Genomic DNA, 22233 nt, shown 5'->3' with positions numbered 1-22233 from the left:
AAAGATAGCAACATTGACAATGCCAGTGCAAAACAAAGAGTATTTATAAAGTGACAATCACAAAACACAAATAATGGACAATTAAAAGAGAACCATATCTTGTTACATCTCAAACACCATCAGAAATAAAACGATATTTAGATGATCCTTAAGCTAATAGAGAAGAAGCAAGATGTTTCATAGCTTGCCATTCAAATGGCACAGTGTGTGTGTGCGTGTGTGTGTGTGTGTGTGTGCGTGTGTGTGCGTGTGTGTGTGTGCGTGTGTGTGCGCGTGCGCGCTCTGTGTCATTTGATTGATTATGTGGGGCAGGGCTTGCCTGTCCCCCTCAATACTTTAGTCAAGTTGGCACCCCTGCTACTGAGAAATTATTTGTGTGTTTCATCATCCCCTGCACCTCAGAGATGAGGGAACACAGATCAGGGCCTTAATTGTTGACCATAATAGTTGACCTAAACCTACTGGTAGGTCCACAGAGAAACTGGTGGCCCATGACATCTTAGGTTCCATATAAGTTATGAAGGACTAGAGAACATCAGGCCTGGGGGGACTTCCCACAGGTCCAAGTCCCTTACATGCATGCTTTTTCTGGCTGCAATGTGCCCTTAAACTGTGATATAACTTCTTGCTCACCTAGAAGGAGCAAGGAGATTTGTGGTGCGTGTGCAAACCTTTGGCATTTCCGTGGCTGGAATGTAGGCTGCAATACAAAGAGTCATAGCCATTCCCCTGCCCATTTTTGCAGCTAGTTCTGCCCAGTGTACAGCCATACAACAACGAGCTTTATTAGAGTTCAATGATGCATTCCAGCTGGACAAAAACACTCAATGGGGGTGCAAACCAGGGCTTGTGCCTACCTTCAAACCTGACCCATATAGACTATAGTAAAGTTAAGGATCTGGTCCACCAGCCAGATCCAGTTACCAACCTCTGGGAAGCAGCTGGCAAATGATCACACTGCACTATGCAGGATGAGCACCTCCCTGTTCAGGGGAGATGTTAATTCTATGCTCCTTTGCAAGCAGCTTCTCTCCTGGGACGCCACTTACAAAGGAGCACCCTGAATCATGCAACATCAATATCTCCTTTGAGGGCAGCACTGAACTTTCATGGAGCACCAGGCCTTGAGGGGCAGGCCTCGGGCAGGAAGAAGAGTCAGGCATCAGATGGGAAAACTCAATGGAAAGGCTGAGACCTCCCATTACCTCTGACTGCAAGCTCTTTCTTTCCCCAGAAGATGCAACCAGAGGTCATGGTTTTCCCACCTGATGCCTGACTCTCTTTCCTACCTGGTGCCTTACCCCATGACAAGGCCTCACCCCTGAGGCCTCACCTTCTGTATATGCCCAATTTGGCTCAGGACTCAGGGCTGCCATATGTCTTCTTTTTCCAGAACACATCCTGTTTTTCATGGGTTTGTAAATGAGAGTCGTCATAGCGATTCATAGTTAAAAGTAGAAGTCGACAAATGTGTCCTCTTTTTTCTCTTCATAATATGGCAACGCTAATAGATGACTTTAGACAAGCCAATATTTTTGCAAACTGCCTTTTATCTGTAGTGTGGGGTTACACAAGAGAGTTACTGAATCAACTCTTTCTGGTGATCTCTATAAAATTTATAAAACAACTAGACATGGTTTGTTTTTTCTATTTATTTTCTCTGAACAACAAGAAATGGGGATTACCAAGATAATAAATGTAAAATCCTGGAGGCTTTCTTCTGGCCATCCTAACTAGCTCCTTCCAACATCATTCTTACCATAATGGTAGTCATATAATAAGGAGAAAAGGAATGGCCAGGTTATTGGGCTGGGTTGCTTTTCACTTACTTCCCATCCCACTGGCAGAGACTCCTGACCTTGGACAATGGAATTCTTCAGACTTATATCTTCTTGGTTTAGAGAATCCCACCTATCTTGATTTGGAAGGGCAGCATTATTCTGAGCCGAGCCAGCATTTTCTGCCCAGATTTTTCTTCAATGTCTCTTTTACTTCTTTATTTCTCAGACAATAAATGAGAGGGTTGAGAGCTGGCGTGACCACAGCATAGAAAATGGACACTATTTTGTTGAGATTAAAGGGATGAATTTTTCTAGGTCGAGCGTACATGAAGACTGTTGTTGAAAAAAAGATGATGACCACAGTGAGGTGTGAAGCACAAGTTGAGAAGGCTTTTTTCTTCCCTTGGGTTGTGGGGATACGGAAGATTGAATAGATGATAAAAAGGTAGGACAGAATGGTAACAGACAATGGGATTAGGAGGATGACCAAAGCTAAAATGAAATCAACCAACTCAGCCACTGACATGTCAGTGCAGGAGAGGTTGAGTACAGGGGAGATGTCACAAAAAAAGTGATTAATGACCCCAGGCCCACAAAAACTCAATCTAGAGATGAAGGTGACCTTGACCAAGGAGATGGAAAAACCACACACCCAGGAGAACACACCCAGTTGGAAACATAATCTATGGGTCATGATAACTGGATAACGAAGTGGGTTGCATATGGCTACATAGCGATCATATGCCATGACTGCTAGGAGGACACACTCAGTGCACATAAGGGAGATAAAGAAGTAGAGTTGTGCCATGCAACTCTCGAAGGAGATTACTTTGGTCTGTGACCAGAAGTCTAACAGCAATTTTGGAAGTGTGACAGTGATATACCAGATTTCTAAGAAAGACAAGATTCCCAGGAAGAAATACATGGGCTTGTGAAGGTTCCGGTTACCTTTTACTACAGAGATAATAATGAGGTTCTCCGTGACTGTTAGTATATAAGTGATGAAGAAGACCACAAAAAGAAAACTCTGGATCTCCAGCTCAGCAGGAAACCCCAGGAGGATGAATTCAGAAATGATAGTTTGGTTCTTCATCTCCAAATATATCTGTAATAATGCAAACCTAAAGAATAAAATGGCAAATCATGATATTTAGTAAAGTAAAATATACAACAGAAAGAATTATAATTTTAGTAGTAGTAGTCACATAGGGCACATTACAGCCAACTAAGCATTTTGAATTCTCGCTGATTACATTAACAGAGCAATCCTAAGTGGGACCAGGGAAGAGTGGACTGACAGATTCACCACTGCATCCCAAGCCTTGTCAGCTTACCTAAAGGTGATGGAATAGTTCTTTCTCCAATTACTCTGTGCCAGCTACAGGTCAATGCAGCTGAGGAGCCCAAGGATCAGGTCCCTTAGGGTAACCACAAGCTTTGGATAAAGCAGATCTAATGCCACCATTGCCCAAGTCTGAAATGTCCAATACCAGGATTTCCCACTTGCTACCACCAGCAGAGGCATCGCAGTGGCTCCTACCATGGTCGAGTTCTCCACCAGCAGTTTCCTGCTCTACTAGAGGAGAGGCACCCCTGCACCACCAAAGTACCCCCTTCAGTCATCAACATTGTGGGCAGAGGAGCTGTAGGATTGCTCTCAGAGAAAGAGTTAAGCACAAACATTTCAGTAATAACTTAATACCTAAGCTTTAGCAGTGAAATACCAGCATGCATTATAACAATCACCTTTATTGACATACTAAAGCATATAAGCCAAAGCATAAAATTGGCATCTGTTCAGAAAAGGGCATACAGTGGTACCTCGGGTTACAGACCTGAACGTCTGTAACAGATGCTTCAGGTTACAGTCTCTGCTAACCCAGAAATAGTACCTTGGGTTAAGAACTTTGCTTCAGGAGGAGAACAGAAATCGTGCTCCGGCAGCGGGACGGCAGCGGGAGGTCCCATTAGCTAAAGTGGTACCTCAGATTAAGAACAGTTTCAGGTTAAGAACAGACCTCCAGAACAAATTAAGTTCTTAACCTGAGGTACCACTGTTCTTTGAGGTAAAACTAATAAGAAGGTTAAAAAGGGCCTCTCAAGTCTTATAGTTTTGTGACATCTCTAAGAAAAGGTCCTGGAAAGGTCAGGGCAATTTAACCTTCCTTTCAGCATGGAGTTTAAATATTTATCACAGAATTTAAAATGTGTAAAATGGGCAGTAAAATAAAACATGTGCAATGGTTTTGACCTGTTTTATATTGCAATAATAATGCCTTTCTGAAGATGGAATTTTTGAGAATCTTCTGTGCAGAACTACAGGTGGCATGATGTGAAATATTGCAAGGGGAAAAGCTCCATGTTGCTGAGGGGTCATATAGGTGATGTATATATGGAGTGGCCTGACCAAGCAAAGGTAGAATCCCTAACCCCAACAGAGAGCAAACCTAGGCGGTATGTCTGGAAGTCCTGGGCTATGCAGATGACAAGACCCTCTCTTGGCCTCACTGATGTGGTCCAAAGGAAAGCAGAGCAATACATTTGACACCAGCTTGGCTGCAGGAGTTGCCAGAAGGCAGCAACAAGGTGCCATCCAACTGTCTTAGGCACTCCACTCCAGATTTGTGTAGGGTTTACTCCTTAGCCTTTATTCTCCTGAAGAAATCCCCTTGCAGAAGTGATTCCCAACCTTGGGACTCCAGCTGATTTTGGACTACAGTTCCTATCATCCCTGACCACTAGTCTTGCTAGCTAAGGATGATGGAAGTTCTAATTCAGGAGCTCCTGTCTGACAACTACAACTTGATTTGTACAATTTTCCAGTTGAATGGGGATAAGGGAGAGAAAATCAAAGAAATAAGCAATAAAGTTAAATCTGTTTCCTATACTTTAAATTGAAATGAATAAGTCCCATTAATGTTCCCCCAATAAATAAAAAGCACAAAAACAAACAATTTATCAACAAGACTGATTAGATAAATAAGGCCATTATTGCATTTGGTATTTGTGTGTCACCGAACATACAAGGTCTGATAGTTTTCTACTCACATTTGCTTTAAATCGTTCCAGAATCAAGCATAATAGTTTCATAGGTACCTATGTTGTGGCTTCAATTTTTTTGCTCTGTGAATAAATTTAATAATGCATTTATTTCATTTTGCCTATGGCCCAATTGTAACAGTCAGCTTGCTTGTCGTATTTTTTTTTCCAGTGGCTAGATACTGTAGATATCTTTCCTTTAAATATCTTTCCTTTAAATTTCCCCTGGCTTTCTGAAGACACACCAATGAGTGCATCTACTAATGTGTAATTAGTTAGCAGACAGTCTCTCCAACCTGACACAATTAGCTGGTGTGTGGGTGTGGGTGTAGGTGTAGGTGTGTATAAAAGGGATAAAGGATACAACAAAGTCTTAAATGAACTTCTGCCTTGGTTTTGCTCTAAAGTATTCCCTTGGTATTAATTTATCCAGTTTAGTCTAATTTAAGTCAGTAATGATGGCATAAAGGTTAACCCTTGTTCAGAGCATTTAATATTATCAATAGAGTGAATATGCTACACTTCTGTATTTGGCTAAGTGTAGAGTTCTAATTTTCATAAATGTTCATAAATAGTTTAATGGATTTAGATCTATGACTTGAGAGTCTGTACTTACGGTACTTTAAAAGCACTTTTAAAGCTCTACCTCTCATTTAAATCAGAACCAGGGAAGGCAGTGAATATCTTATGTGAGTGTCTGGAGGCAGTTGGAGGATGGATGGCAGCTAATGGATTGAGGTTGAATCTCGACAAGACAGAAGTATTGTTTCTGGAGGACAGGGTGAGGGCAGGTTTGGGGGATTCCCTGGTCCTGAATGGGGTGCCTGTATCCCTAAAGGAGCAGGTGTGCAGCCTGGGAGTCCTTTTGGACTCACAGCTGTCCATGGAGGTGCAGGTCAACTGTGTCCAGGGCAGCTGCCTACCAGCTCCATCTGGTATACCGGCTGAGATCTTACCTGTCTGCTCACTGTCTCACCAGAGTGGTACATGCTCTAGATATCTCCTGCTTGGACTACTGCAATGCTCTCTATATGGAGCTACCTTTGAATGTGAATCAAAAACTACAACTAATCCAGAATGCAGCAGCTAGACTGGTGACTGGGAGCAGCTGCCAGGGCCATATAACACTGGTCCTAAAGGATCTACACTGGTTCCCAGTATGTTTCTGAGCACAATTGCAAGTGTTGGTGCTAACCCTTAAAGCCCTAAACGACCTCAGCCCTATATACCTGTAGGAAAATCTCCACCCCATCATTCAGCCCAGACATTGAGTTCCAGCACCAAGGGCTTTCTAGCTGAAAGAAGTAAAGCTACAGGGAACCAGGCAGAAACGTCATATTTGGTGCACAATCTTGATTCAAAATGGCACCTGACATCCAAACATTGATGAAGGCCGGCACTCCCACCTGGGAACCCCTCATATTGAGTTTGGAAGTGTTATGTAGATAGGTGGCCAAACCATTACTTCAAAAATGGTGAAGTCATGCCAAAGTGAAGTTTTGGGCCTCCATTTTGATTCAAACTGGCAGCTGACATCCAAACATCATAAAAGATCACTGCCCCTACCTCAGGATCCGAGATAGATATGGAACTTGGTGTATGATTCATATAATATGGTCAAGGACAGTCTGGAAGTTTCCTGGAAGACTTAGTTTTACAATACAGTAGTACCTTTGTTTATGAACTTAATCCGTTCCAGAAGTCCGTTCTTAAACCAAAGCGTTCTTAAACCAAGGTGTGCTTTCCCATAGCAGCGGGGGACTCAATTTACAAATGGAACACACTCAACAGGAAGTGAAACATGTTCTTATTCCAAGGTAAAGTTCACAAACCAAAGCACTGTACTTTGCAGCGTACTTCATCCAAGTTGTTCATAAACTAAGCTGTTCGTAAACCAAGGTACCACTATACTAGATTCACTCACAGTGTAGAAATCGATTGTGAACACCTACCTAAATCTCATCTAAATAAATACTAAGATGATGACGTGTTACAATGCACACAACTATAAACTGTCTCTACCCAAGTACAAGTGTTTGTGTGAAAGAGTGTACAGTGGTACCTCGGGTTAAGTACTTAATTCGTTCTGGAGGTCCGTACTTAACCTGAAACTGTTCTTAACCTGAAGAACCACTTTAGCTAATGGGGCCTCCTGCTGCCGCCGCACCGCCAGAGCCTGATTTCTGTTCTTATCCTGAAGCAAAGTTCTTAACCTGAAGCACTATTTCTAGCTTAGCAGAGTGTGTAACCTGGAGCGTATGTAACCTGAAGCGTATGTAACCCGAGGAACCACTGTACACTTCTTGATTTGTACAGCTCAAGCTATTGTTACTGAGGGATTTTTCATTAGTATGATTTGGCGAAGGGCATGAGAGGACAGTCCCCTGGCCATGTCATGTTTTACGTTTGCTGCGGCCATTCATCCCACCAGCGATGATTGGACAGCAGGGCTGCCCATGGGCAGGGCCCCGCCCAGTGCCAACAACACAGCCAGATGGCTACGAGGAGGGTGTCGGTCTACACCCCCAGCTGGATCACTGCGGGACCTGATGCCCAGCTGCAATGCTGCCCACCATAAAGGGTAAGCGGACTTTCTCTCCCCCAGCCCCTAGTTGTTGGGACTCAAATATTTGTGGGTTGTTTTGGGGAAAAACCTGATGGTTCATAGACTATTAAAGAGCATCAGTTTAACTGAAAGGCCATAGGGGTAGGGTTGTTGTTGTTGTTGTTGTTGTTGTTGTTGTTGTTGTTGTTGTTAAGAGCTGATTGTGCAATTGAAAAGATGACTGCTCAGGTGAAATGGCTTCAACTTGACAATTTGGCAATTGACAACATCAGACCAGAAAGCAAACCTGACTCAGAAGCTTTTAAAAAGGTCATGTGCCATCATTCAAACCACTCCAGGCAGTTATTATAAAGTTTTGCGTGTTGAGTCCCACAATTGCCACCCCAAAAAATTCACACTTCACACATCAATTTTTGTTTAGGTTTTTGGCATAATTTTGGCCACAACTTTATTCAAATACAAAAAATGTGAGTGGTTGCTTAGGCATTGGTTATGACTATCTGTCCATGCCCTCAGGGACAGAACTGGCATTCCGGACACCAACGGAACCCAGTGTGGGAAACAAGTATTGGGTGAGAAAGTGAAGCTGGGCATCAGTCTCGCACTACTCACCCTCATGTTCCGGTGGGGCTTGCACGGCCGCAGGTCCGACTCCGGGGACAAGGACAAATTGTATGGCAAGCCCCTGGATTCCTTTAACGGAATTCCCTTCGCATCATTTGGAGGGGTAGGCACTTACCCCTCCAAGCACCAATTTAACCAATGCCTAACCGCCAACCTTACAAGTTGTGATGATTTGCTACGCAGTAGGCGAAAACCAAATGGCACCAGCCAATCAGCCAGATGGCAAAATTCCTACCAGGCCCCCGCACCAAGGCGGACGACCCCATGACAGGCATAGCAAGGTCAAGCGAACCAGAAAAGAACCCTATTAAAGGGAGGGAGGGCGGGTGATCCGATGCAAAACGGCCAAGAGGAAGTCCAATGTCTGGCCCCTGTTTTTAAAGACTCTAACCCCTCCTCCAAATTTGGCAACAACAAAACTGCCCCAGCAACCCAATCTTAACCCCTTAGGAGGCTTGGATCTCTCACAAATCTGCCTAGTCATGGCAAGGTGGCTTGTTACCCCAACCGCAACACGTGCTCTCTGTTAGGGAGAACACTCTTTCTCACTGGTGTGTCCCAAATTCAGTCCCAAATTCTGAAGGTCATGTCTCGTTTAATTATATATATGACAAAGTCTCATCCAGAAGAGAAAGAGGCTACAATTATTCTCACAGTGTCTGTCTTTCAGAGTTCTCTGCTCTGGCATCTGTTGATGATGATGATGATGATGATGATGATGATGATGATGATAATAATAATAATAATAATAATAATAATAATAATAATAATAATAATAATTTATTTGTACCCCGCCCATCTGGCTGGGTTTCCCCAGCCACTCTGGGCAGCTTCCAACAAAGATTAAAAATACATTAAAATGTCACACATTAAAAACTTCCCTGAACTTCCAATAGCAACAGGGTAAATTATTTGGCAAGTGTCTGATCTTTTGTCCTACTCATCACTAACTCTTGCTTTCATTAAATGGGGCCATATGCTCCCTTCATATCATGGTAGGGAAGCGCCAGATAATAAGAGCTCCGCTGATTCCCCAGGTCATATCATAAGGAATGCCCAAGAGAACAAAATAATAATAATCTCTTGAGAGAAAGTGCCACCTTGTAGAAAATAAAACCCTTATGAAGTTGTTAGATGTAGTTCTCTTTATTTCAGAGCATTGTCATGTTGCTGAGAGACATAGTGGATTATGGTGTCAGTGGATGCGGTAAGTATACAGAAACGTAGGACACAATATCCCAGGCTATAGTCATTGGAATACATATCTTACACCAATGGTCAAATCCTTTTCAGATTGTTAGATCATTGTTTGCAGTTATGCAGAGGAACTGCAGTTGGTAGCCCTTGCATCTGATTATCTATTAGATCTTCTCAATCTTCTACCAAAATCAGTTATTCCCACAGGATTTTTAATCGTTTTAATTCAGTTTCATTTGAGACATAAATATAAATGTGTAACCATGTGTAAGTGATTGTTATACCATGGGTACTGTATGTAGTAGGCTAGGCTATTGAGTCCAATGCCCTGTTGCAATGCAGTGTTCCATACCTAGATGTTGTTGTTGTTTAGTCATTTAGTCATGTCCGACTCTTCGTGACCCCATGGACCAGAGCACACCAGGCACTTCTGTCTTCCACTGCCTCCCGCAGTTTGGTCAAACTCATGCTGGTAGCTTTGAGAACACTATCCAACCATCTCGTCCTCTGTCGTCCCCTTCTCCTTGTGCCCTCCATCTTTCCCAACATCAGGCTCTTTTCCATGGAGTCTTCTCTTCTCATGAGGTGACCAAAGTATTGGAGCCTCAGCTTCAGGATCTGTCCTTCCAGTGATCACTCAGGGCTGATTTCCTTCAGAATGGATAGGTTTGATCTTCTTGCAGTCCATGGGACTCTCAAGAGTCTCCTCCAGCATCATAATTCAAAAGCATCAATTCTTCGGCGATCAGCCTTCTTTATGGTCCAGCTCTCACTTCCATACATCACTACTGGGAAAACCATAGCTTTAACTATACAGACCTTTGTTGGCAAGGTGATGTCTCCATTTTGTAAGATGCTGTCTAGGTTTGTCATTGCTTTTCTCCCAAGAAGCAGGCATCTTTTAATTACGTGGCTGCTGCCACCATCTACAGTGATCATGGAGCCCAAGAAAGTAAAATCTCTCACTGCCTAGATAACACTATGCAATTTTAACTCCAGAGTGCATCCAGCAGAAAAAAATATGTCCAGACATATGCAGGGATCAGGTTGGATTAGAACTTCATTATGCATTTGCACATGAGCTGGTCTGAAGGTTGACTGTCTTCTTTAAAAAATGTAATTTCATTTGCATAAGCGCAGTTAGTCACTCACAGGGCTCCTGCCTCTGCACATTTTGAAATCAGTGCAGCAAGTCCCATGGGGAGCAATGAGGACTGATGACGTGTTATCAATCTCACATGGAATTTTTATGTATCATATGTACATTTTATGTATTTTATGTTCAATTACTCCTAAGACTCTAAAAATAAACTATACGTCAAAGCATGTAAATTGTACATAAAATACGTACATAAAATTGCACATAAGAATAATGACATGTGATTAGTCGGAATATACAAATGTGCCTCAATCCATCCCAACATTTATTTTCACATTATTCTGGTATTTAAATTTAAAACAAAGATTTATGGGATGGGTGGGGAAAGATGAGCTAAGTTCGATGTGCATTGTGAAAAGGAAACTGCACACTACCTAGTTGCTATTAAGCAACTGGAAGCATTTTAAAAAATACAACTCAGCTTGGATCACCTCGTGTTTTGCCACCCTTGGAATTCTTACATAAAAGGTGTAGATTTTTATGAAGGGTTGCCATATTTTGAAGACCAAAGAAGAGGAAATTTGGCATATGGATATATGTGAACTGATCCTTAAAACCTGCACAGAAATGGGATGGAAAAGACTTCAGTCTTATTTGGTGGTGAACTAGGCCCAAAACTGATTTTGTCCTTGAACTTATCCCTATTTGTGATTCATGGATCAATCGCTCTATTCAGAAAGTGCCTTGGTTCATGCATGCCAAACAATAGCTACCATTTAGCCTAGCTCCATTTATCTTATCAATTCACACTGAAATAAAATCTGTAAAGAGCTCTGAACAATATAAAGGTTAAGCAGATTGTTAATTTGTTTATCAAGTGTGTGTCATTATTACATTTTCCTCTTAAGAATACCATAGCTGCCATGATGGTCTTTCCATTGCTATTTTCCTCTTAGGTAGCCACCTCAATAAATCAAACTGCCATCACAGAATTCATCCTCCTGGGATTTGGACATCATCCTGAACTACAGATTCTGTTCTTCTTGATATTTCTGAGCATCTACATTCTAACCTTAATGGGGAACCTTCTCATTGTTGTGTTAGTTGTGAATGATAGACAGCTTCATACGCCCATGTATTTCTTCCTAGGGAATTTGTCCTGTTTGGAGATTTTCTATACCTCAACTATTCTGCCCAGAATGCTAGTCAGTTTCCTAACAGAGAATAGAACCATTTCCTTTTCTGGCTGCTTTATACAATTATATTTATTTGGTTTTCTGGTGACTGCAGAGACATGTCTCTTATCTGTGATGTCATATGATCGGTATTTAGCAATTTGCAAACCACTGCAATACTCATTTCATATGAACAGCAAGGTCTGTATCTCTTTAGCAGCAGCATCCTGGATAAGTGGTTGTTTCTCTGTCTCTGTGGTAGTCATATGGATGACACAATTAACTTACTGTGGTTTCAACGGAATTGACCATTTCTTTTGTGATTTTATACCTCTCAGTAAGTTGGCCTGTACTGACACTTCATTAATTATGGCGATAGCCCTTATGTTATCTTCCTTATTCACTTTCCCTTTATTTATGTTGACCATAACATCTTACATTTGCATAATCTCAGCCATTTTGAGGATTTCCACCACATCTGGGAGGCAAAAGGCATTTTCTACTTGCTCCTCTCATCTTATTGTAGTCACCATTTTCTACGGGTCCTTAATGATTGTTTATGTCCTCCCAGATGACCCCAAACTGAGAGGCTTAACCAAAGTGCTCTCTACTTTCTACACGATCCTTACACCAATGATCAATCCCCTCATATACAGTTTAAGGAACAAGGAGGTTAAGGTGGCTTTGGGAAAACTGGGCCAGACATGCATGTTGTCCCTTAGAACTTAGAAAACCAAATTATCTAAGTAGGACTAGATATGTAAAAATACAAACACAGAAACAAGTTCTTCTTTTAATTGACTGTATAAATAATGAGAAATAAAATGTGATGGATATTGAAATAATGAAACACATCATAGGATTTGATTTTCTTTGAATTTTGTCTCTTTGAACCAGAGTAGGCAACACAATTTCTTCCAGATGTTGCTAGACTACAACTCACATCTTCCCTGCTACGTTAACAATAACTAAGACTATTGTTCTTTGGAGTCTAACAATATTTGGAGGACACCACCTGGCTATCCCTCGTATAAATTATTCATTCAAGCTCAACCATATGTTGTAACTTTTATTACCATTGTATATATGCCTAATTAACACACATATCTAAATTCCAAATCATGGCAAATATGTACTTCATGAATACTAGATCAATTGATAAGATAGTTGTATTGAAATCAATATGACATAAGTTATCATCAACCTAAGTCACATTGATTTCAATGTTTCTGCTCTAAGCATGGTTAAATCTGGAACCAACTCATTCTGTACAATACTTTTATCCAGATTCTGTCAGAATGTGGATGGAATGTTTGAAAATTAATTTTAATCCAGAGCTATGTAAAAATTAAAAATACATTGGCACTTATATGTTAACACACTTTCTAAAGGGTATAACAGCCAAATGGGATCAGACCAAAGGTCATCAAGCCCAATCATCTGTTCTCACAGTGGCTAACCAAATGCCTATGGCAGGGAGAGCCAACGTTATATCATTTTTTTGCACCACGTTGCATCAAATGTTTTGGGGAAAGTTGTAGACCACAACATCTGGAGAGCACCATGGCATGAGTGTGGCAGTACCTTCTTGCTCATGATCCCCAGCAAATAGAACCCATTTTTATGTAGCTAAATAGATAGATAAAAAGTCCTTTGAATTGCCACTAGTTATTATAGTTTATACACAGTGGATATCAAGCATTAAAAACAAACAAACAACTGTGCAGGTTTCCTATGGGTCAACTACTGTAGGAACAAGATACTCCAGTAGATAGACCTTTGTTCTAATGTAGCACGGCTCCTCTTATGTTCTTATCTTCAGAACAGCTTTCAACTGGAATTAGATTGCAAAGAAGAATTCAGAATGCATCCTGGTACACGATAAAAGTCTCAGAAATTTGGACAACTTACAATGGACTTAAATTGACATCAGCTCATATTTGAATCCCATAAAATCATTGAGCTATGTGGTTAGTCTTAAAAACTCAAAGTGCTGAAAGTATAACAATGTGATTTTGTATAAATGCATTAGGATTCGAATGCTCTGTAACCCTATGTAAGTGTCTTTCAGAAGACCCATGTATCTCTAGCTATGAATTTCTCTAATGCTCAATGAACCTGGGGCTGAAAACATTCTAAGCTTGAAAGAAATCCTAGGAAGTAGACAATTATTCTTGATTCAAATTTGTTGTACAACCAACACTTTGTAAAAACTTTATTTAACACAGTGTGGGGAAAGTAAACTCCACCAAGATATTGTAACACCTTTAAATAAATACATACTTCCTTTTAAAATAAGAGCAAAGAACTTTACGTATTACACACACAAAATGTTAATGATTAAAATAAATTGCATTACACACAGCAATTAGGCACATATTTAAATACAGTGGTACCTCGGATTACATATGCTTCAGGTTACATACGCTTCAGGTTACAGACTCTGCTAACCCAGAAATAGTGCTTCAGGTTAAGCACTTTGCTTCAGGATGAGAACAGGAATCGTGCTCCGGCGGCGCGGCAGCAGCAGGAGGCCCCATTAGCTAAAGTGGTGCTTCAGGTTAAGAACAGTTTCAGGTTAAGTACGGACCTCCGGAACGAATTAAGTACTTAACCTGAGGTACCACTGTATGGGTGACAATCAAAAAAGGTGTGTATGAAGAAAGGTTTAGTTCCATTATAGGCATATATAATATATAGGGTTTATATCACTCTGTCAAATCTTTCCATAAGCGATCCAGGGATTTCTGAGCTGATGTGGGAGAGAAATTAATTTCCATTACCAAATTTGCACTTCCTAAATCAATACATGAACCAAGAAATACATGTTCTTTGAAAGTTGCACTTCACAAAGAAGTGTACAGAAGTGAAAATAGCAAACAAAATTGCATTCTGTGAAATGAAAACTGCTTGCAAAAAAGCTAGGCAAAACCTTGTACAAAAATTTGCATATGCGGAGAAAAGTGTGCAAAAAATGTAAGAATTTTCACGAGAATTTAAAAATGAAAGACAAATGGGGGCAAAAATTGGGTGAATTGGACTATGACTGTAAAAAGGAGAAATTGCGAGAAACCAAATTTTGACAGATTCATCCAACTGCAAACTGCAAAGTTTGGTGTAGTTACCACCAAACTACACTTCCTGTGGTTGGAGCAAGGGAATGATTTTAAGCCTTTTAGGGAAGGAGGGGGGGGAATAAGGGAGAATAAGAGAATAAAGGAGGGAGGAGAAAGAGAGATTTTGGCACCGGGGTGGAGGAAGGGGGTGGTTTGCCCCGGATATCACCACTGAGGGGGGTGACAAATGCGCTGCCCCAAATGGTCCACCAACCGCCTCCCCCTCAGCTATAGGGCAGCTAAGTAGGAGGAGGCAGGCAGACTCCTCAGAGGCCCCATGGAGCATCCTGCCCCAGCTCACCCCATCCCCACGGATGGCTGGCCCTGGCCCTGGGCACAGGGCACGTGCGCCACCCCGGCGCCCAATCAGCTTGCTCCACCGCTGTTTGGCACATCAGAGCTAATGAGCATTTTGCCCACATATTGTCTTTTCTACCAGCAAACCATGATCATAGCTCCAATATTTTTAACAAAGACCCGGTTCCTGCTCATCAAATTCTTCAAAGCATCCTTTACCTCCTTATTCCTTAAGCTATAAATCATTAGATTGAGCAGTGGGGTGACTACTGCATAAAAAACTGATGCCACTGTGTCTAGCTTAGAAGGAGAAGGGGAAATGGGTCTTGTATATATGAAGATAACTGTGGCGTAGTAAATCACCACCACAGTAAGGTGTGAACCACAGGTGGAAAAGGCCTTTTGTCTCCCACTGGCTGAGGGGATCCTAAGTATGGTTGAGATTATAAAGGTATAGGATACCATGGTGAGCAAGCAGGTGCTGAGGATGACAAAGGAGGCCAGAACTGTGACTAGGGTAGAGCTGACAAAGGCATTGCCACATGAGCGCCTCAACAGGGGCCCAGCGTCACAAAAGAAATGGTGAATCTCCTTAGGCTCACAGAATGAGAGCTGGGAGATGAGGACAATGGGGAGCAAAGGAGCTAGAAATCCACCCACCCAGGCTGCTGTCACCAGCCATGTAGTTACTTGCAGAGTCATAAGAGCTGGATAATGAAGAGGACGGCAGATGGCCAAGTAGCGGTCATAAGCCATAGTAGCCAGGAGGAAGCATTCAGTGGAGCCCAAGGCGAAGAAAAGATAGAGCTGGGCAATGCAACCCGCAACAGTGATTGTACTCCCACCAGCCAGGAAACTTTCCAGCATCTTCGGCACAGTGGAGGTGGTATACCAGATCTCCATGAAGGAGAAGTTGCCTAGGAAGTAGTACATGGGTCGCTGCAGTTTTGGGTTTGCCTTAATGACTAAGATGATGATGATGTTGGCAGTAATAGTGAGAACATAGGTGGCCAAGGCTAGGGTGAAGAACAGCATAGAAAGCTGTGGAGAAGCTGAGAACTCCAAGATGACAAACGCCTTTACCACACTCCTGTTAGAAGATTCCATGTTGACATTCTCTCTGGTTAGCAAAGTTGTGGAGAAGGAACAAAAAGGGAACAAAAAGGGGAAAGATTAATGTGCTATATTTAAGAACATTTATTTACATTTGTTATTAGGAATGTCAGAAATGTGATGAATGTGATGAACAGGGATGGAGAACCAAATGTATCCTTCCATACTTCTCTATCTATATCCCTAAATGTTGAGGAATGTACATCCGTCTACACTTTATACTTCATGTAGTTGATGGGAAAAACTAATGTAACATAGGGGCATCCATGATGAACATGATTGCCAACTCTAGATCATGGCAAATTCCTGCAAGAGTACATGTGCAGGTATTTCCCCAGTCTTGGCAGGCTGTATGGATATGACTAACTTAACACCATTAATTGCAATGGGTCTACTCTGTTTATACAAATCTTTTTCCATGTCATGTGGGAAAGCGTGTTCTCCTTCATGGGGAGCACGTGTTGCGGTGGGGGCCGCCAGGACACTTCAAAGTTGGGGGCGGGCTAATTGTTCATTGGCCACTGATGTGATTGGGGCTTCCCTTGTTGTTGGGAAGAAGTTAATGTTGCCATTTGTTGATTGACAGCCAGAAATGCTAAAACTCCTTGCACGAGGCTAGGGCTTCCTCTTTTCAACCGTGCATCGGATTGCCCGTCCCACCCTCCCTAGAATTAGGGTTGTTCACTTTGACCTTGCTATGCCTGTCATCTGCTCTTGGGGCAGGGTCGTCTGCTCTTGGGGCAGGGGCCTGGTAGGAATTTTGTCCATCTGGCTGATTGGCTGGGGCCATTTGGTTTTTGCCTACTGCGTAGCAAATCGTCACAACATGTAAGGCTGCGGTTAGGCATTGGTTTAAGGTTTGGTTGGTTGAGGGGCATGGATTGGCTGTGCCTGCCCCTCTAATGCTGCTGCTGCAAGGGATTCCGTTAAAGGAATTGGGGGCTAACTATTGCTTGTCCACTCTGTCAAGGGGGCTCGGGCCATAGCAATGAGCTCCTGGTTGCATTTGGGGTGAGGGCAGATTCCCTGCTCCGCGTAACCCCCAAGTATATTCCCCCATTCTGACTTTCGCATCGTGCGGAATGTCAGTCTGTCCCCCATGGTGGGGACAGATAGTCGCAACCAATGCCTAAGCAACCACTCACAAATTTGTATTTCAATAAAGTTGTGGCCAAAATTATGCCAAAAATCTTAAACAAAAAATTCTGTGTGATGTGTGAGTTATTGGGGTGGCCCTGGGGACCTCGACACGCAATTACCCATCCAAGAATTAATGACCTGTGCATTTTTTGAAAGCTGCATCCCAAGTAAAGAAAGATCTGTTCAGCGATATATTCAACAAATGTTATTTTCACCTACATATTTCCACACAAAAACAGTTACACAGATGTTGTCTTCTTTCTTTAAGAAGAATGGGATTATTTAAAAGAGGACTCATGAGCACATATCAGAAGTAGCTACAGTGCCTATTATGACTGGTAATGGCTTCCAGAGCCTCAGGCAGAGATGATGACAACAACAACAACAACAACAACAATAATAATAATAATAATAATAATAATAATAATAATAATAATAATAATAATAATAATAATATACCCCGCCCATCTGGCTGGGTTTCCCCAGCCACTCTGGGTGGCTTCCAACAAAAGATTAAAAATACAGTAGTACCTCATGTTAAGTACTTAATTCGTTCCGGAGGTCGGTACTTAACCTGAAACTGTTCTTAACCTGAAGCACCACTTTAGCTAATGGGGCCTACTACTGCTGCCGCGCCACCGGAGCCCGATTTCTGTTCTCATCCTGAAGCAAAGTGCTTAACCTGAAGCACTATTTCTGGGTTAGCAGAGTCTGTAACCTGAAGCGTATGTGACCTGAAGCATATGTAATCCGAGGTACCACTGTATTTAAATATGTGCCTAATTGCTGTGCGTAATGCAATTTATTTTAATCATTAACATTTTTTGTGTGTAATAAGTAAAGTTCTTTGCTCTTATTTTAAAAGGAAGTATGTATTTATTTAAAGGTGTTACAATATCTTGGTGGAGTTTACTTTCCCCACACTGTGTTAAATAAAGTTTTTACAAAGTGTTGGTTGTACAACAAATTTGAATCAAGAATAATTGTCTACTTCCTAGGATTTCTTGCAAGCTTAGAATGTTCCATGCACTTTTTAGGATGTGGAAGAATGAACAGATTAGTAGGCAAAGGAGATCCAAATTGGCCTCACCATTTGGTAGCCTACATGTCCAAAAATTTTCAGTGTTTATTCTAAAACAAACAAAGAAAAGTATGCCATTAGTCCTTTAAATTATGCAGCTGTAAACAAAGGTCACCCCGTGTGCTCTGGCTAATGTTTTCAAAGGCACTGGACTACTGACAACCACTAGGGGAAGGTATTCAAGTATTAAATATATTTTAAAAATATTTTAAATGAACCATAAACTAAAGGCAGATTAAAATACCTGATAGATTCTACATGTCTGAATAGGTTTGCCAAATAAAAAATGTTTTTAGCCACCATGTAAAATAATACAGTGGAAGGGGCTGCCTGATGTCAGTAGATAGGGAGTTTCATTGTTTGGTTGCTGCCATACCTAAAGATAAATTTCTTACAAGTGCTGAATGACTATATGTGACACTTTAAATATTGCCAGTTCTGCAGCTTGAAGTGGTAAAGTGTACATCTATGGGGTAAAGCAATCTAGCAGGTAAACTAGTCCCAAAGTATTAAGGACATTCTTCCTATTTATTTCATTATAAATATACACTGCTCCATTGTAGAAAAACTCAATGCAGTTTATGTACTTATAGTAACAGCCTGAAGTTGATCCAGTAGCAGACTGTCAACCAGCGCAGTTTTCTGAGCACAGATGTTAAGTGCCAAAGGCACATGACTTTCTGCCTACCAGCACATGTTTTCCTTGCCCACACTGCTGTTTGGTTTGGGGCATGTCTTCCTTGTTATATTTTAATAAATATAACCCTGTCTGAAGTCCTCATTTGAAGCGTGGTGCAAGTAAACATATGCCCTTCAGATGCACTTCAGATGTAGATATTAGCCCATTCTCATTGATGAAGGTCCATGCACTGATTTTCTGAAGGCATCTTTGAATTCCTGATTCCTCAGGCAGTAGATGACTGGATTGAGAAGTGGTGTGAGGACGGTGTAGACAACAGACACCAGCTTGTTGGCATAAAAGGAGGTGAGGGCTCTTGGCCGGGCATAGATGAAAATAGTGGTAGAATAGAAAATTGTGACTACCAGAAGGTGTGAAGCACAGGTGGAAAAGGCTTTGTGCTTCCCTTTGGCTGAAGGTATGTGGAGAATTGTGGAGATGATGCAGATGTAAGAGGTGATTGTTACAGAGAGTGGGCCAATGAGAATGAGTAAGGCAAGAAGGAAATCAATGAGCTCAGCCAATGACATATCAGTGCAGGCCAAGTTGAGAAGTGGGGAAACATCACAGAAGAAGTGGTTGATAACGTTGGGTCCACAGTAGCTCAGGCGTGAGATGAAGATGATCTTCCCCATGGCAATGAAAATGCCACTCAACCAGGAACCAGCTGCTAGACGAATGCATAAGTTTTGACTCATAATAGCTGGATAGCGCAATGGGTTGCAGATGGCAACATAGCGATCATAAGCCATAACAGTTAGAAGGACACACTCAGTGCATGCCAAAGCCAGGAAGAAGTACAGCTGAGCCATGCAACCTATGAAAGAGATTTCCCTCTTTTCTGCCACAAAGCCAGCAAGCATTTTGGGGACCGTGACGGAGACATACCAGATCTCCAGGAAAGAAAGATTACCCAGGAAGAGATACATAGGCTTATGAAGATTGATGTTCATCCAGATTAAGGCAATGATCACCACATTCTCCATTATTGTCAGTGTGTAGGCAACCAGAAAAGTGGTGAATAACAAGAGCTGCAGCCTCAGATCTCCAGGAAAACCAACCAGGATGAATTCATTCACTTGTGTCCAGTTTGCCAGTTGCATCTCAAATGTTTGCTGGTATCATAGATGAAAGGCAGAAAGAAGATTAATACACATGACTTGTTCAAAAGCAAATGACAGTGAGTGCCCTTCCACTCTGCAAATTTAATTTAATATCTTTATTTCATAAAAATTATTCACCAATTGATTGTAAAGGACCTGAAAGTGATTAGCAAACTGAGAAAACCATACAATCAAGAACTGTACTTTAAAACACACAAAAGTTAAAATACTAAAATAGATTAAAATTAATTCAACTTTCTATACATATCTGTTGTTGCATATAGAGCTTTATGATTTCTTTATTCAGGAAACCATATTTCACAGGGTTGCATCCAGTCTAAATCCCATTCAATTCAACATGAAAGCCATGACTAAGTAAAGCCCCACTGATATCAGTGGGAACTGAGTTCAACTAACTTCGGCTGTAATCCAAACACCTTATAAGAAGCAAATCTTACTCATCAAGCTACCATAGCCAGGTGGCCCACTCTACAGCCCAGGGCAGTGCATCTTGTTTCGCTGCTTGGGGAAAAATGGAAAGATCCACTTTGCCCTACTGCCCCTGCCCCCACCCACTCTTGCCGCCACCTGCTTTTGTGTGTCCTGCCCCATCCTCTGCTGGCATAGAAGCGGCACCGCCATCGATGCCAATTTTCAGTTAGATATTGCCCCAAAGTGGTGCCAATGGTGGTGGTGCTTCTCTGCCACTTGAAAAGGAGGTGGAGCAGATGGGCCACCTACAGGAATGCCACCTGGGGGGCTTCTGCCACCTAAAGCAGTAGCCTCACGTGCCTCATGGATGGGCCAGCACTGTCTACAGTGAATAGATTTTGAAGGACTGTCAGAGGACATTGTCCTCTGCTTGAGAATTGTCCAGTCTAGATTAAAGATAAGGAACCAGAAAAAGGGAGATCGGGAACCTTGAAGATACCCAACAAAAGTTAGTAGCACCTGGTCATCAGTCTAATCCAGCACAGAAATCACCTGATTTCTTCCCCTCTATATTGAGATGTATTGCATTTCTATTTAAATTCTTGTAGTTCTTTCTAAATGTGTGTCTATACATATGAAGCACCATATGAAAAAATTATGCGAATATTTCATCCTCTTTTTTGTGAATGGGAAGCCTCTTTTTTTGGCAATACATAATTGGCCATCCTACATTAAACATAGACTTATTTCAGATTAGATATACATAAGATGGTGCTGGATGTGACTCTTAATGTATAACAGATGTCTTAAGTTTTTAATGAGTGTTGCTATCAAGTTGTTTACCAAAACTGATTCATAAATCCATGTTCATAAGCATGTAGGTAATGGGACGCGGGTGGCGCTGTGGGTAAAACCTCAGCACCTAGGACTTGCCGACCGTCAGGTCGGCGGTTCGAATCCACGCGGCGGGGTGCGCTCCCGTCGTTCGGTCCCAGCGCCTGCCAACCTAGCAGTTCGAAAGCACCCCCGGGTGCCAGTAGATAAATAGGGACCGCTTACTAGCGGGAAGGTAAATGGCGTTTCCGTGTGCTGCGCTGGCTCGCCAGATGCAGCTTGTCACACTGGCAAGTGACCTGGAAGTGTCTTCGGACAGCGCTGGCCCCCGGCCTTTTAAGTGAGATGGTGCACAACCCCAGAGTCGGACACGACTGGCCCATACGGGCAGGGGTACCTTTACCTTTACCTTTAAGCATGTAGGTTAAATTTTATAACTGTAAAAGCAAATATATATACAGTATACTCATTAACAGCAACAGCAACTGGAGACAACACAATCATTTTGGGATGGTTAAAGAAATGAACACCCATAGTGGGACAGGAAACCAATGCATTATTGCAACCCCAAATGGTGATCATTAGACATTTTCAGTAGTACCGGGATTTCCCTTTGGTGCTGGTAATGGTCACTGCACTTATTTTGCAAACCTTTATTCAGAATGGTGACAGACTGCACCTTTTGGCCATTTTAACCCCACTTATTACAATTACCCTTCAATACATGCCAACTGAGTTGTGCCTCTGTCTTTTGCCGTCATAAATTTGCCACCAAACATTTGTTAATCTTGAAGGTGCATCAAGACTTTGTTGCAGGGGTAGCCTCAAGCAGAGCAGCCAATGGTGACTCTCATCCCCCTCAAGTAAATGTTCACACTACCCAAGTAAGCTGGTCAAGATTTTTGGGCATCGTGAAGCATTTGTCTCTCTTCCCAGCAGTAAAAATAAAATAATGTT

General features: G+C 41.9%; 4 protein-coding genes across 5 annotated transcripts in view; 1 reads left to right on the top strand and 3 right to left on the bottom strand.

The window, feature by feature from the left end:
* Positions 1-22233, bottom strand: part of LOC308571684 (vomeronasal type-2 receptor 26-like) — a gene marked incomplete at both ends in the record, with an annotated part of 363060 nt that overhangs the window by 53550 nt on the left and 287277 nt on the right. The window lies entirely within an intron of this gene.
* Positions 1868-20010, bottom strand: LOC308570538 (olfactory receptor 6B1-like; the record flags this gene model as incomplete). Of its 2 annotated transcripts, XM_081165444.1 has the most annotated exons (2): positions 1868-2630; positions 19761-20010. In XM_081165444.1, 2 exons carry the CDS (start codon positions 20008-20010, stop codon positions 1936-1938), a joined length of 945 nt encoding a protein of 314 aa, XP_081021570.1. In that variant the 3' UTR covers positions 1868-1935. The 2 variants fall into 2 exon arrangements, with proteins under 2 accessions (XP_081021570.1, XP_081021569.1); XM_081165443.1 differs by lacking the exon at positions 19761-20010 and having other exon boundaries at positions 1868-2874.
* Positions 9200-12210, top strand: LOC308570657 (olfactory receptor 8I2-like; the record flags this gene model as incomplete). The annotated part of the gene is made up of 2 exons (XM_081165570.1): positions 9200-9217; positions 11263-12210. 2 exons carry the CDS (start codon positions 9200-9202, stop codon positions 12208-12210), a joined length of 966 nt encoding a protein of 321 aa, XP_081021696.1.
* Positions 15030-16001, bottom strand: LOC308570507 (olfactory receptor 6F1-like; the record flags this gene model as incomplete). The annotated part of the gene is made up of 1 exon (XM_081165409.1): positions 15030-16001. The coding sequence occupies one exon, from the start codon at positions 15999-16001 to the stop codon at positions 15030-15032; it is 972 nt and encodes a 323-aa protein (XP_081021535.1).

The sequence above is a fragment of the Podarcis bocagei genome (assembly GCF_964188305.1).
Source record: "Podarcis bocagei genome assembly, chromosome: 13".
In the NCBI taxonomy this organism is placed as follows: Eukaryota; Metazoa; Chordata; class Lepidosauria; order Squamata; family Lacertidae; genus Podarcis; species Podarcis bocagei.
Note: the sequence above shows the minus strand (reverse complement) of the source record. Positions and strands in the feature narration are given on the sequence as shown.